This window comes from Talpa europaea (assembly GCF_964194135.1).
Source record: "Talpa europaea genome assembly, chromosome: 2".
In the NCBI taxonomy this organism is placed as follows: Eukaryota; Metazoa; Chordata; class Mammalia; order Eulipotyphla; family Talpidae; genus Talpa; species Talpa europaea.
This window is the reverse complement of record NC_140068.1, coordinates 85908418-85923556: the sequence shown is the minus strand read 5'-3', so window position 1 is coordinate 85923556 and position 15139 is coordinate 85908418. Positions and strand designations below refer to the sequence as shown.

Sequence of the window (15139 nt, the reverse complement as noted above, 5' to 3'; positions counted from 1 at the left end):
CCAGGGCAAAGGTTGAGCTTTGCTTTCAAAATCTTCCCCATCATTTAACTTAACAAAAAGACACTAGGCAGAATTCTAAACTTTCAAAATTAGTGGCTTCAATTATAGTGTTATACTAAGAAATACCTTCCGCATGGTGAAGGGGGTGTGCCACAGGCAGGAGAGAGTGCCCTGCGTGTGATCTGAGATTCAGTTCGTGCCCCAAGATGTGCTTCTGTGCTTCCGGCTGGTCAGAATGAGGTTGAGGATGGAGCAAAGTCAGGGGGAGAGGGTTGGAGGGGGTTGGGGGCGCGGATAGAGTGTTGCTAAGGAAACAGGAAGCAAAGAAGAGGAATAATGATGGAGACCTCAATAGACTGGGCTGAGACATCGGATTCACCCCAAAAGCTCTCTGAGAATGCAGCACTTCTTGTGGGAGTCACACTTGGAAACCATGAGAGGGAGGAACTAAGGAAAAAGTAAACAACTAGGAAAAGGAGTCTGCCCTGAGACAAATTCCTGGCGTAATCAGTTAGGGAGGGGAAGGGAAGAATTTCAATTACGGTGTTACTCCCATAGCGTTCCCCAAACACACAGTCTCCAGCCGCATTCTGGGGCACTTGAAACTCCTTAGACAGGGAGACTGGAAGTATTTTTAAATCCAATTTACTGAGTCCATTTGTTTACATTGCACGTGTCCCTCATTTTGGACCACGAAAGAACATTCTTTCCTTTCTCCTGAGATCTGGGGCTAACACTAGGCAGCACGCTTGGGATCGCAGCTGGAAGGGGAAATCTAAACTAATTTTATTTTTCAGCAATAATCTCTCTGTTGTTTAAAGATAGAAAAATTGATGTTAATTAATTTATTTTTTTGTTTTTTGTGACTCCAGAGAATAATGGTCTCTGGAATCTGCCACCCTTGGGCACTACCACCCACAACGGCTGAAGTCAGTGGACATTGCCAGTGGGTGCCCAGTCAGTTACAGCCCTCCCTTTCTGTTAGTCCTCTGCAGCATTTATAGCTGGATTTATGTAATCAACATTTAATTACACATTGCCACGTCTAATGGGTTTGGATTATGTGATATCTAGCAGTTCCCTGGCTCTGACCATGAGGCTGAGGCTAAGAAAATCCAGCACATGTGGGGTTTTTGTGATGAATCAGATCAATACTGAACGTAGATGCTCTCCATGCTGCTCCCCTAAATCCTCACAATAACCCTATAAACGAGGCACAACTTATACCTCTAGTGTACAGATGAGGAAACTGAGGCTCAGAAAAGCAAAGTAACTTGCTCAAGATCACTCAGCCAAGGAGTGGTGGTACCAGTATAAAAAATGAATTAAGGGCCTCCCCGGTGGCGCAGCGCTTGAGCTCTGGGTTGCGAAGCTGCCCGCGGCCTCTGCGGCCCCGGTTCCATCCCCGGCTGCTCCCGGCCACCGGAGGAGGGTCCCACATGGCGCGCAGACCTCTCCTGCTGCCCGCTGCTCCCCTCAGCAGTGTACTTCAGTCCTTCTGCCTGCTCTGCTTCCCGCTCTGGCTCTGGTGAATTCTCTCACCCTCCCGTGCTTCTGACTGTACCCAGTGCTTGTATAAATAAATAAATAAATCTTTAAAAAAATAAAAGATCATCTATCCTTAAAAAAAAAAAAAATGAATTAAGAGATTGCTAAACTTCATTGTATCATACATTTTAAAAATGTTCCTTGATTCTATAAATATACTGAAATATGTTTATACATGCAATCCTTGTAAATATGTATATTTCTATAAATACATATAAATATGCATATTTATAAATATATAAATATATGTGACATTTATATTCAGTGTATCTATTACATAAATACATATTTGTATATTGAAATATATATTTCTCTGTCTTTTCATTTTTTGCAGTAAGAGCACTTCCTTATCTATAAATCTGGAGGTGTGATACTTGCCTGGCCTACCTCAAAGGGTTTTTGTTGGCAGGATCAAATGTGATAACAGATAAGAAAGAGAAAGGTAAGTTTTTTGGAATGCTGGGTGGTTCCCTCTCCCATTCTGATTCCAGCAAAGACACAAGCCCATTTTCTCCGCTGGAATTACATGGGAGTCATCTCTCCTTTGGAGGAAGCTATTTTTTCAAACTGCTTGAAAGTCTCCTGCTGTCTTAATTGTCACAGGCAATAACTGCATTGCAGATGAGCATCATTTGTTTGATAGATACTATTTGGGAGCCTGACAGAGTTAACTGCAATGGTGAATATGTTCTAAAAAACCTTCAAATGTGATCCAGCCTGGCCTTGAGGGATTTAAGGCCTCGTTTGAAAGACAATACAGATGCCATAACTGTATGTCCTCAAGGCATGGTCTTTGGACCATGCCTCCAGTTCTAATGGCGGGGATGGCGGGGTTGGAGCAAGTCTTTAAAGACTTGGCCTTTGTCTCATTGTGTAAAAAATGAAGAATGAAGCCCTCCTTTACAGGGTTATATGTTAGGTGATTTTTTTGTGGGAAAGCACACACCAGTTGGATCATGGTGAGCGTGTTGGCAGATCATGTTGGGAAGAACAAAGGAGAAAACAAGGAGGCTGCAACTGCATTTATTCCAAAGGCAACAGGGAAAATACAAAGGATGGATGGGGGGATAGGGAGGGACAGAAGGTGGGGAGGGAGAGATGAGACAGAGACAGAGAGAGAGAGAGAGAGAGAGAGAGAGAGAGAGAGAGAGGGCCCTTGTGCCTGAAGAATGATCAGTTTGAAGAACAGAAAAACAGGAGCACCCTGGCTGGCAGAGGTGGGACCTGCATCCGGCATGGGCTCTGAGAATGGAACTTAGAAGTAAGAGAGCGGAGTGGGTGAGCCCTGAAAGTGAAGACTGGCAATGGAAGTAGCAAGAGAAGGGAGCTGGAACTGTTTCTATAGACTAAAGAAATTCAGGAGGGGAGCCCAACTCAAAGGAAAAATGACAAATACAAATTTCAACATACAGATTTTAGAGTGATAACAGAAAACACAAATGGAAATATCCTGAAGAGAGCAGGGTTGTGGGAATAGAATAAAGATGACAGGGAGAACACACTAAGCTCACCAGAGAAGAGGATAGAGGCAGAAGAGAAACATCCAGGGAGTGAACCTCAAGCTTGAGATACTGTTGTAGAGCAACCCCGACACAAAACGGGGTGCCTGACTGTGGGTCCTCACCCGCACACTTAAAAGGACTTATCAATGCTCTACTGCAGGCACACGCAAAAGGTTAATAAAAGGTTTATTTACAAGGGAAGGGGAAATGAGGAAATGTACAGTTCAGTGAGAAAAGTGGGAGACAAAGTTTTAAATGAGTCCTACCTGATCCGCCGATCAGGAATCCCCAAAATGGCGCTCTGAGAGCTGGCCGCAAGCCAGGAGCCATGAAGCCAGGAGGCGAGCGATCGCGAGCCAGTCCCCAAGGCCCACATGTTTGGTTTTTATATCCAACCTGGCTGCCCAACTCCACCCTCAGGTCCCAGCCACCCTCCCTTTGGTGGTGATGGGATTTGTCTTTCCCAATGTCTTGATGGCTTTAGTCTGGATTGGGGGTGGGGTCCACAAAGCCTGTATGGGATTAACTCAGGACATCATTTCCCCCTAACAATTCCACTTGAGTTAAAAGTGTTAGGGGGAAAGGATGTCCTGAGCAAACTCCAGACAGGTTTGTGGACCCCACCCTGACTCCAGACCAAAGCTATCAAGACACTGGAAATGACAAATCCCATCATCATCAAAGGGAGGGTGGCTGGGACCTGAGGGCAGAGTTAAGCACCCAGGTTTGGTATAAACCAGACTGACGTGGGCCTTGGGTCTCTCTCTTGGCCTCACAGCTCTTGGCTCTCCGCCAGCTCTCAGCGTGCCATTGGGATTCCAGGTCAGTGAAATGAGTAGGACACATTTAAGAATTTATCTCCCTCTTTCCTCATGGAGTTGTACATTTCCTCATTTCCCCTTCCCTTGTAAATAAACCTTTTATCAACCGTTTGTGTATGTCTGAAGTTTAGCATTAATACGTCCCCTTTAAGCATGCAGGTGAGGACCCACAGTCAGGCACCCCATTTTAGATCGGGCTTGCTCTGTAACAAAAGGTCAAGTGGGAGAGAGGAGCCACAACAACGGCTGAAAAGAGGGTGGCTCCTGATGGTGAATGATGCTTGCTTTTTTATAATAGCCATTATTACTGCATTTCCAAAACAGAATGCTAGTGACTCTCCATCTCAGTCGGTAACCCCAAACCCGCCAGAGAACATGGCAGAGGAAACGGTCTGGACCCCAACTCCTGGGAATGCAGGTTCTCACACCTGAAGATGTGCTAGGGAGGGATCTCAGGACGGGGCCCAATGCCACTGGGATAGCCATCTCTGAATGTTCATGTGGTTGCGCCCATCCCTGTGCCAGACACACTCAGTTGTACATCCAGTGTCCACTCCCTCCTCCTCCCTTATGAATGCAGCCTTGCTCACGTAGGCAGCGAATCCCACAGCCCCAAGTGAGAAAAGCACTCTGTTATAGGGGTGTGCCCTTAGATACCATCTGCCTAGTGAGGTGTAAACAGGAGGTTACTGAGGGCCAGGGAAAGGTTTTTGCCCTCCCTCGTGGAAGGTCTTCTGTTCCTGCAGCTAAACACATTCCTTGTTATTACAGCATCCTTTACCTTTTCAGATCCACAGTGGTGACATTGAACACGACTCCTTTCAGCCAGAGGATCATAAAGAGACGCTGAGAAAAGGGACAGTTGCCGATGCTTTCCCCATCGATTCCAGCCTAGAATGAAGAGAGTCCTGAGTTGGCATGTGCATATTCACAAGAAGAAATATAGGATTATAAGGCCCAAACATCAGTTTGAGAACTGACTTTATCCATGTCTCAATCTCACTTCAAAAGGCAGTTGCCCTATATTATTCATCATTGTCTTCCTAATGTCTATGCAGGACTAAACTGAGCACAGGGCAAGGGCTCAGTGAGTACATCCTGAGCTACAGTTGAGTTTCCAGCATGCAAATTTCATAGTCATAACTTTCTGAAATCACAGAACCCTAACAACTCAGGGTAAAAAGAGACCTCCGATGTCATAATGTAAACAAATGATGTTGGACCTCTAACTTTTATACCTTGAAGTAGTCATCTAGGGCCTCCCCTGGTGGCGCAGCGGTTGAGCGCTGGGCTGTGAAGCTGCCCGCAGCCTCTGCAGCACCAGTTCAATCCCTGGCTGCTCCCCAGCCACAGGCGAGGGTCCCACATGGCGCGCAGACCTCTCCTGCCGCGCATGCTGCTCCCCTCAGCAGTGTATTTCGTCAGTCTGCCTGTTCTGTTCCCCACTCTGTCTCTGGTGAATTCTCTCACCCTCCCGCGCTTCTGACTGTACCCAGCGCTTGTATAAATAAATAAATAAATAAATAAATAAATAAATAAATAAATAAATCTTTAAACAAAAAAAAGAAATCATCTAGTCTAGCCTAAATACCTCCACCAATCCCTAATTTATATCTTTCAAAGCAGCCCATTCTAAGGATAGTTTAGCAATAAGAAATGCTTTCCTTTAGCTATTGCTAGTCAAAATATGTTCATCTGTAGTTCACCTTCATCCACCCACTCTTTGGTCCTTGCTCCATGAGGATGTCATAAGTACAGACTCTGACCCCATCTTCCTAGTAGATGAGTCAGCAGACTCAAGAATTCAGTTTTCACTGGGTTCTGACTAATGCTTGACCTTCCGTGTTAATAAGCCATTCATTTTAAATTATCCTCTTACTCAAGTAACATGTATGGACTATCAATTATGTGCAAGGCACTGGAGAAAATTGCAAAAAGGGATCGCAGAAGGTGATGGCCTTCTGTGGGGTGGGTGAAGACAGAAAGGCATATATAATATAATAGCGTTACTGAGTGCTTGTATACTTCTGCTCATTACAGTCCCCTTTTCAGTACCCTCCTCAAAGTATGTGTCTTTTTTATAAACATCTGAAATGCAAATTTATATTTTCTTTTGAGGGGGCTGCAAAGACATGACCTTTATAGAATTAATTTTCAGCAAATACATGAACAAACTTTTAAAAAAAGATTGGGGAACTGATCTCGGGATAATTTTTTCCACCAAGAGGCTTATTTGTCCCCAGTTTAGAGGGAGGAAACACCCACGGGCTCTAGTGGCTGTTGGTTCCCTCTGGAAACTAGGGCCCTACTGGGTGAGTGGGTTGGGGGAGGCGGGCAACCAGGCACCACTGACAAGGAGGGCCTGGGGAGTGGAGACCCAAAGATTTACTTGTAAAGCTGCAAACGAACCAACCAACATGCTGGGAAAGGGGTTTACTAAGTTTTTTTTTTTTTTTGGAGATGGAGAAAAAAGTGCATTCCCAAAGCCCAGCCCATTATTTCCCCCCTTAGGGATTATTTTCCCCCTTGAGGTTTGTTTTGCAGTGGTTTTGAATGAGGGAGTAGCGATGCCTTCTTTCATATGGGAGAGCTTAATTGTGTGCTTATTTCTACCTTGCAAATCGCTGCCAACAGAGGCTCAGATTTATAATGGAAAACTGGCGCTTTGACAGTGTTGGTTGTAGGTAATTGCTATGAAATTATAGTTGTTTTACCTTTCTCTTAACTACACCAAGCGTCCCTTTCCTATTCAGTTCTTACTTTTCCTCACTGCTGGAAATAGACCTACCCCTCCACAGTTGAGAAACCATGGGCTCCCTTACACAAAATCTGAAAGGTGGGAGGGCATGATGTGGGCACCACACCTGCCCTCAGAGCTCAAGTTACAGATAACACCACACTCAGTTAGGCAACTACTATTTAATAACAGCTTGGTGCTAACCTTCAGTTTATGATGTCAGTTCCCTAAGACCTTCCCAAGAATGACTCGACAGGTACCTGGTTCTTGGTCCTTAAACATAAACTGACAATAGAACTTTTCTCCAGGACTGTTTATAATGTAAGTGACAAGTGGAGACTTAAAAACAAAAACCTAGGCAAAAGCCACATCTACATTCTGTAGATGTTTTTACCTCTGGTGCTAAGGGGAGAGACAGAAGAAAATCAAAGGCAGATCTAGTAAAGTTTTGTAATTCTTACTCACTGGACAAAAAAAAAAAATCCTATAATGATAATAATGTGAATAATAATGAATGTCTGTATTGTTAGGCATTGTCTAACTGTGTTACAGATATTATCAGCTCATTTCTTCAGATGACAAGTGGGATGTTTCTCCCTTTTATAAACGTGGAAGCTAAGGCACAGAGAGGGAAATGACTAACCAAAGGGTAGAGAGCGGGATTGCAGCTAGGTGATCGTGTTCCAGATCCAGTTCCAGATCTTATTCCAGATCCATATAATGGAGTTTTATGCATATGGCCCACCTTTTAGTCCACCTCTAAGACAGATTCATCTTGCTTATCTGAAATTTTATCCCATTGATTAGCAATTCCCCATTTCCTCTACCCCCTGCCCTTGCAATCATCTTTCCACTCTTTGATTCTGTGATTCAGATTATTTTAGTTCATCTAAGTGAAATCATACAGTAGCTCTCTTTCTGTGATTGACTAATTCATTTAGAATAACGTCCTTGAAGTTCATCCATGTTGTCCAATATTCTTGAACTCTCTTCTTTTTTAAAGACTGAATAGTATTCCATTATGGTATATATCAGTTTCTTCATCCATTCACCATTCATCAATGGACATTAGTCTCTTTCCATATCTCAGCTACTGTAACAGTCATCTTGTAAACATTGAAGTGCTAATTTCTCTTTGAGATCCTGTTTTCAATTATTTAGATAAATACCTAGAAGTGGGATTGACGAAATATATATTAATTCTATTTTTAATGTTATGAGGAACCTCTATACTGTTTTCCATAGTGGCCATACCAGTTTGCATTCACAACAGCCTCCAGGCTCCAATATCTCTACTTTCTCACCAATACTTGTTGTCATTTGTTTTTTTTTTTTTTTTTTTTCAATTATAACTCTCCTAACAGGTATGCAGTGATATCTCCATGGCCCTGATTTCTATTTCCCTACTGATCAATGACACTGGGATTTTTTAGAGAAATGTCCATTCAAGCCTAAATGTCCATTAACCCTATTTTCAATCAGGTTGTTTTTTACTATTAAGTTGTTCAGTTTGTTTCTCTCCCTCACAACTCACGTCCACTTAGAATCTGTAAATGTGACATGATTTGGGTGTAGAGACTTTTTAGATGAAATCCGGTTAAGATGAGGTGCTACTGGGCTAGGTTGGGCCCTAACTATTACTGCTGAGCTTAAAATTAAAGGGAAATCTGGACACGACATACAGAAAAGTTCACGTGGAGATGTAGGCAGAGGTTGGAGTAATGTATCTACAAGACAAGGAATGCCAGAAGCTGAAAGAGACTAAGGAAGAGAATCTGCCCCACAGCCTGTGGAGAGAACTTGGCCCTGCTGACATTTAGGTTTCAAAGGTCTGGCCTCCAGATTGTGAAAGAATAATTTTTTGTTGTAATAACCCACCCAGTTTATGGTAATTTGTTATGGCAGTCCCAGTGTCCTTGGACAGCCAACAGAAATGTGTCAGGAGGAGAATGGGATACAGCTAATGGACAATGTCCCTCGTCCACAATGCTGTTGTGCCACAGCCTAGTGCGTGTGCATCGAGTCACTAGCCAGCCATGACCCCAAAGTACTTCCTATTCCCTAGATACAGTATATAAAACATGTTATAAAATATTATGCGGTATAAACACTACATAAAATGATAATAATAGCATCGTCTAATTTTATAGGTTATGTGATTATACATTATATATCAAATTCTGAGTAAATCAGCATGATATATGCTATGGGATGGAGATTGCCTTTCAGGTATTCTCTCCTTCTTTATGGTGAGCTTGGCTGTCCCCCAAACATGAGCCATGTTTTTATTGACTTTGCCTTCAACAGCAATAAGCACAGGGGCCTGAAACTGAGTTGATACAGTGCCTGTTTGAACAAATGTGTATTAAAGGGAGGGTGATATGCCTCCATTTCTAAGGCTCAACTATCTGAAAATTCCAATGTTGGCACTCTGAAGAGTGTCTTGAGACAAAAGCTTAGGTTATATAACACACTACAGATCATGGGTCTAGACCCTTCTCTGCCGCTAACTCCCACTGTGACCTTGACTAGGGCAGTCACACCCCTCTCTTGGCTGTAATCACTGCATTTATAACTTCCCGTGACTTTGTGAACTTAAGTGGCTAATGAAGATTTATTTAAGACAGCAGTTTTCAAACTTTTTGGTCTCAGAATCCTTACATGCTTTCAGAGAGTTGAGGAGTCCCAAAGAGCTTTTATTTTATGTACGTGAAAGTTACCGGTATTTACAGCATTATAAATGAAGGCTAAATATGTTTTAAATATTACATACTTATTCCTTTAAATACAACAATACTTAGAAACATTGCACGTTAATGTAAATAACATTTTAATATAAGGGAACTATATTTTAAAGAAAGAAACTTCTTGAGAAGAGTGACATTGCTTGATGTTTGCAAAATCTTTAATGTCTGACTTAATAGAAGACAACTTCTGTGTTCAATCTTTTGCCTTTTGGGTGAAGTATCAAAAGAAAATCTGGCCTCACTCAAATATGGAATTGGGAAGAGGAGACGTAATGTAATAGCTTTTTCACATAGTTATGGGCATTTATCTTGAATACCATACTGAAATTCAAAAAACGATAGTTACTGAAAGGCTAGATAGTAGGTGGAATTTGAAAGCCTATCAATAAAGTTCTGTCCCAGTAAAACCCATTCATCGAGCTTGCACTTTGAGTGGATCTTTTGCCCAGAAATGATTTTATAACATCCCAAATTTGTCATTTGGAAAACTGTGTTTCGCTGAGTTACTCAGATCTTCTGAATGCTGACACATTTCATCATTCAATATCCAAATCTTTCATTCTTTCCCATCACCACCAAGCTCTTCAGAAAAGTTTAGGAGAAACTTTCAAGCTCCTGGTGGCAGATACATGTTTTCCAAAGTTCTTATTTTCCATTGAAAGCTTGTATTTTTTCACTGGCAATAAATACTGTCAGTTATTATCCTTGCAACAACAAACTCATTTCATTGATTTGCCAAGAGATGTCTGGCAAAATACCAAGTCTGGAAAATCATAGTTTGTCTGCCAGTTGTTCTTTCAAGTGAAAATTGTATTCTGCCAGAGGAGTGACTGGCTCAGCTCAGGACCCACTAGACGAGTCTCTTCCTCAGACAACCTGTATCCCTGGAGCTTCACTTGCATTTCCCATTTTATCAGTCAAAATGTTTAAATGACATTTCCTCAGGGGTTGGGATCTAACTGCATTATACGCTTTTTCACTGCTTCATCAAGGATATTCATAAACAAAACTGACCCCTTTTGTTCTGCATGTGAGCGATTCTTGGTGCCTTTATGCCACTGCCTCTATTCATGCTAAAACACCAGCAGCTTTACCCATGAAATGTCAACTCCAGGAGAGATGCTATTGCTTTGAAAATAGGGCTGACTGCCCAGGTCCCCTGAGAGGCTCTTGGGATCCCAGGAGTTCATGAAGAACTTTTGAGAACTGTTGGTTTAAGACACATACCAGACACATACAGCTTCATCTCTAGATGAGTTGAAGGTGGTAATTGTCCAAAAGGAGGTCACCAAGATCCAGAATTATTCACAGGGGATCCACAAAATCTAACAGGAAGTGGACAAATGACATTTAACCTTGACAAATATATTTTTTAAAGACTTATTTATTTATTTATACAAGAACCGGGATACAGGCCAGATTCACAGGAGGGTGAGAGGATTCACAAGACAGAGCAGGGAGCAGAACAGGCAGACCGACGAAATGCACTGCTGAGGAGAGCAGCAGGCGAGACAGGAGAGGTCTGCTCACCATGTGGGACCCTCTCCGGCTGGCTGGGATCAAACCAGCACTGCAGAGGCTGCGGACAGCTTCACAGCGCGGCACTCAACCACCTGCGCCACCAGGGGAGGCCCATGACAGATATGTTATCACATCAATTATTATTTATAAATCTAGCTTGGAATATACCCTTCCATAACTGTCAGAATAGGGGAGGACTCCTAAAGAGATGTGAGGTTAGGCTTCCTCAGGAGAGAGCTCTGGAGGGACATAGCTGGAGGAAGATGCTCTCCTCTCTCTGGTGTGGGCCTGCGGGCTGGTGGTGTGGGTGTGAGGACATCCAGTAGGGCCTGCCTTTGCTCTTTTGCTACAGTCCCTCCTCTGGTCCCTCCTCTGGCATCTTGCCCAGTGAGAACCTTTCTGCAGCCCTCTTACACAGAAACCAGAGCCCCTTTTAGTCTGTGTATAGCCTTCCTAGGGGCAGAGTGTCCACACAGATCTGCCATTTACTCTGTAAACCCCTAGGGTTCTGAAGGCTCCCTGGATCCCACTGTATGCCTACCCCACCACTGCTGACCTCTGGGGCATGGTCCACAGCATCCCTCTGGGCCAATCAAGCCGTGAATTCCTATGTGTTCCTTTTAGCTCATCATCCCTTCTCCTCTGAGCTTCGAACACCCTTCCACGTATGTCCTTCCTTGGCTATTCTTTTCATCTCGAAGGTACCATACATAGTTTCCTAATGTATTATGGTTGCTCTCTTATCATAGTTAACACTTCTTTAGGTTAAACTTCTCTTGTTTGAATTACTGTGTGTTTTCTGTCTCTTGATTGGACACAGACTACTACAGATGCTTAAATGTCTTGCTGTATGCAAGATTTTTAGGCTCTTCTTTGTTTGATTCATCTTAAAAAATCTGGCAAGGTTAAGTTCTAAATGAATTCCTATAAGAAAGAAACCATAGTTTTCTCCAGAAAGTTAACTAAGTGATGATTTATGTCACCTTTCAACTTTTTATTGCTTGAGGCCTTGAAACTGTCTCTAAAGACTCAACTGACTTAAAGATTTTTTCATGATAAAAAGTCTATTACAGTGGAACTGGAACTAAGAAGTGATACGTCCCTGCGATTTTTTTTTTAATCTGGTAGAGACAATTTGCACACAGATGCCGGGTCCCACGGCAAAATTGGGGCTAAGGTTTCTCTTCCCTATTCTGCGATTTCCAGTGTAATAGGCTGGTTGTTATCTGACAGGAAGGAAATGGAAATGACAAAGGTCAGGAAGAGGACTTTGTTTGGAAATAAAGTGACTTATTGAGGTAACATGAATTGATTCATATCACATGGAGAGAATTTTTCATTATAATAACAATATTTGGAGCTGCCCACTATCTTACCAGTGTAAAGCTTCATCAGAATCCTTAGGACTATTATTTATTCATTCCTACTTATTATTTTCCTAGAGAATCAATTCAATTTCTTATAATTTGTCCCCTACCAGCCTTCCCTACATCCCCATGACCCACCTTTCCTTTCCCTTCCACTACATGATCTCAGAGCATTTATGGAGTTTCTCAATGTCTGTTAGTTTTCTAAGTGTTTGACTTTATTAACTATGTATTTACATGGCCAGTATTTGTCTTTGTAATTCTGGTATGACCATTTTTAAAAAATACCAGGTGACCTGTCCTTCCAATAATTTGGTTGGTAGAAACCTTCCTTTAAAAAGGAATTGACTTGGGGCCTCCCCGGTGGCGCAGAGGTTGAGCGCTGGGTTGTGAAGCTGCCCGTGGTCTCTGCAGCGCCGGTTCGATCCCCGGCTGCTCCCCGGCCACTGGGCGAGGGTCCCACATGGCGCGCAGACCTCTCCTGCCACCCACTGCTCCCCTCAGCAGTGTACTTCGGTCCTTCTGCCTGCTCTGTTCCCCGCTTTGGCTCTGGTGAATTCTCTCACCCTCCCGCGCTTCTGACTGTACCCAGTGCTTGTATAAATAAATAAAAATAAATCTTAAAAAAAAAAAAAAGGAATTGACTTGGTGGTTTGTGGTTCACATAAAGGTAGGGAGCTCTATCCTGGAGGGAAGAGCTTTCTTTTTCTCAGCAGCTAAAAAGACTTAGCTCACCGGAGTCATTTGGGTATTTTTCATTCAATAAGAAGTCAGGTGACAAGTGTACATTTGAGGCTTCAGAGATTCTCAGCATTTATCTAACGTTGGCTCTAAAGGCTGAATCAGTTCTATGCAGAAAACTGCGGGTTAGTCAGAACTAGCAAGGTAGTAAGAACTAGTAGGATGTGTGTATATATGTGTGGATGTATATCTATCTGTCTGATGATTGATCAATGGATTGATGAATTTATTTTAATGAATTGGCTCACATGATAATGGAACCTGATGGAACAAGTTGGAGACACAGGAAGAGCTGCAGTTTGAGTCCAAAGGCAGTCTGCTGGCAAGATTTCCTCTTCCTCAGAGAGAGTCAGTCTTTGTTGTGTTATGTTCTGCAACTGGATGAGGCCTGCCCACATTATGGAGGTTATTTGCTGTACTCAAAGTCCATTAATTAATTAATTAATTAATTTTTTAAAAAAGATTTTATTTATTTTACAAGACCTGGGGTACAGGTCAGAGGTGCGGGAGGATGAGAGAATTCACCAGAGACAGAGCAGGGAGCAGAACAGGCAGACTGATGAAATACACTGCTGAGGGGAGCAGTGGGCAAGGCAGGAGAGGTCTGTTGTGCCATGTGGGACTCTCCCTGGCCGGCCGGGAATCGAACCCGCGCTGCAGAGGCTGCCTACAGCTTCACAGCACTGTGCTCAATCCGATGCACCACCAGGGAGACCCAAAGTCCATTAATTTAAAATGTTAATCTCACCCAAGATAATCTGCACTGAACATTGAAAATAACATGGAACCAAATAGCTGGGCTCTATTGCCAGCCAAACTGAGACACGCAATTAAACATCACACATTTAAAAATTTTGTCTGAGACAAATAACCCATCAATTCAGTACCTGTCAAAAACACTTGAGCTCACTCAGATGAGCTCAAGATGATATTATGAACCACTGAATATAGTTATGCAAATATCCCCTGTCAAAGGAACTGTGGGGTCCATAGCCAAAAAACTACTCAATTTAAGTGACTAAGAGAGTAAGGTCCAATGGTACTGCTGACCCTGAGTAATCAAATTGGTCTGATAGTAGCTTTGGGCCCAAGGCCGCCTACCACATTACATGTTACATAATGTTGCTGTGCTTGAGAGCTCTTGGGAGAGTACTTTGGCCTACCTTGAGCTCTGTTGTCCCGTAGCACTGAGTCTGGATTCATCCTCCTGTTCTCCTACAACTTTCTGAGAAAGAGCTGCCCTTTCTAACCCAACACCAATGACCCTTCTCCTAGCCTCTTCTTTCTACTCCTACATGCCTCTTTTTTCCCTGTTCTTTCATGTCCCAACTATTTGAATAAGTGAATAGTTCTCTTTTAAAACTCTTGCCAGTCCTGCTTCTACTTAACACCCTCTTCAAAAATGTTCTCTTTCAATTATTTTCTGGGCCTAAGCAATTCTTTCTTTGTGACTTACTCCTACTTGACATTTCTCCTATAACTAGAACTTTTGATTGTTCCTTCTTCAAGCTCAGGCCTCCACAGCCTGCTTCATCACCTGGTGCCTACTGCACAGCTGGGCCTGATGTACTGGGCATGCTCTCTGTGCACTCACCCGTCCCAGTGCTCAGAGGGCCCACACTTAGCCTAATGCTCTACTATTGCTGTCTTGGAATTCTTAATCATTTTGAATAAAGGGTCTCTCATTTTCATCAAATTAGTCAGCCAGCCCTGCATGTAGACATCTTATTTTCATGCTGACATCCCCCTTGTCTTATTTTGGCCATTTCAGTTAACTAACTGTTCTTCTACATCCACCTTCGTGCCCTGAGGAGAACTCTCATCTGCTCCTGAGAACCTGATTATTCTCCCCAAGTCAGCAATAACTTTGAGCTTTAGATCTATATATATGCTATTTAAAAAGTAAAAGTAAACACAGAGGGAAAGAAGCAACGAGAAAATATTGGAGCACTGTAGGGCCTGATGGGTTGTTCATCTGCCTTGTTAGTTCTATCTCTTGTGCCCTCTCACTCCAATGTTATACATTTTTGTGCCTCATTTCAATGAAATGATTTTCCAGTTATTACCTACCTGAGACTTTCTTATGAGTAAAAATCAAACACTGTTCTTGCTATATTTTTCAATACCAAATGATCCATCCTTTCCAAGTAGGTAA

The 15139-nt window shown here is 42.8% G+C and overlaps 1 protein-coding gene across 1 annotated transcript in view; it reads right to left on the bottom strand.

Moving 5' to 3' along the window:
* The window catches only part of CLIC5 (chloride intracellular channel 5), a gene marked incomplete at both ends in the record, with an annotated part of 101329 nt that overhangs the window by 39232 nt on the left and 46958 nt on the right, over positions 1–15139 (bottom strand). Inside the window, one exon of the mRNA XM_084258955.1 lies at positions 4653–4762. Coding sequence (XP_084115081.1) covers positions 4653–4762 — 110 coding nt within the window. The remainder of the gene's footprint in view (positions 1–4652; positions 4763–15139) is intronic.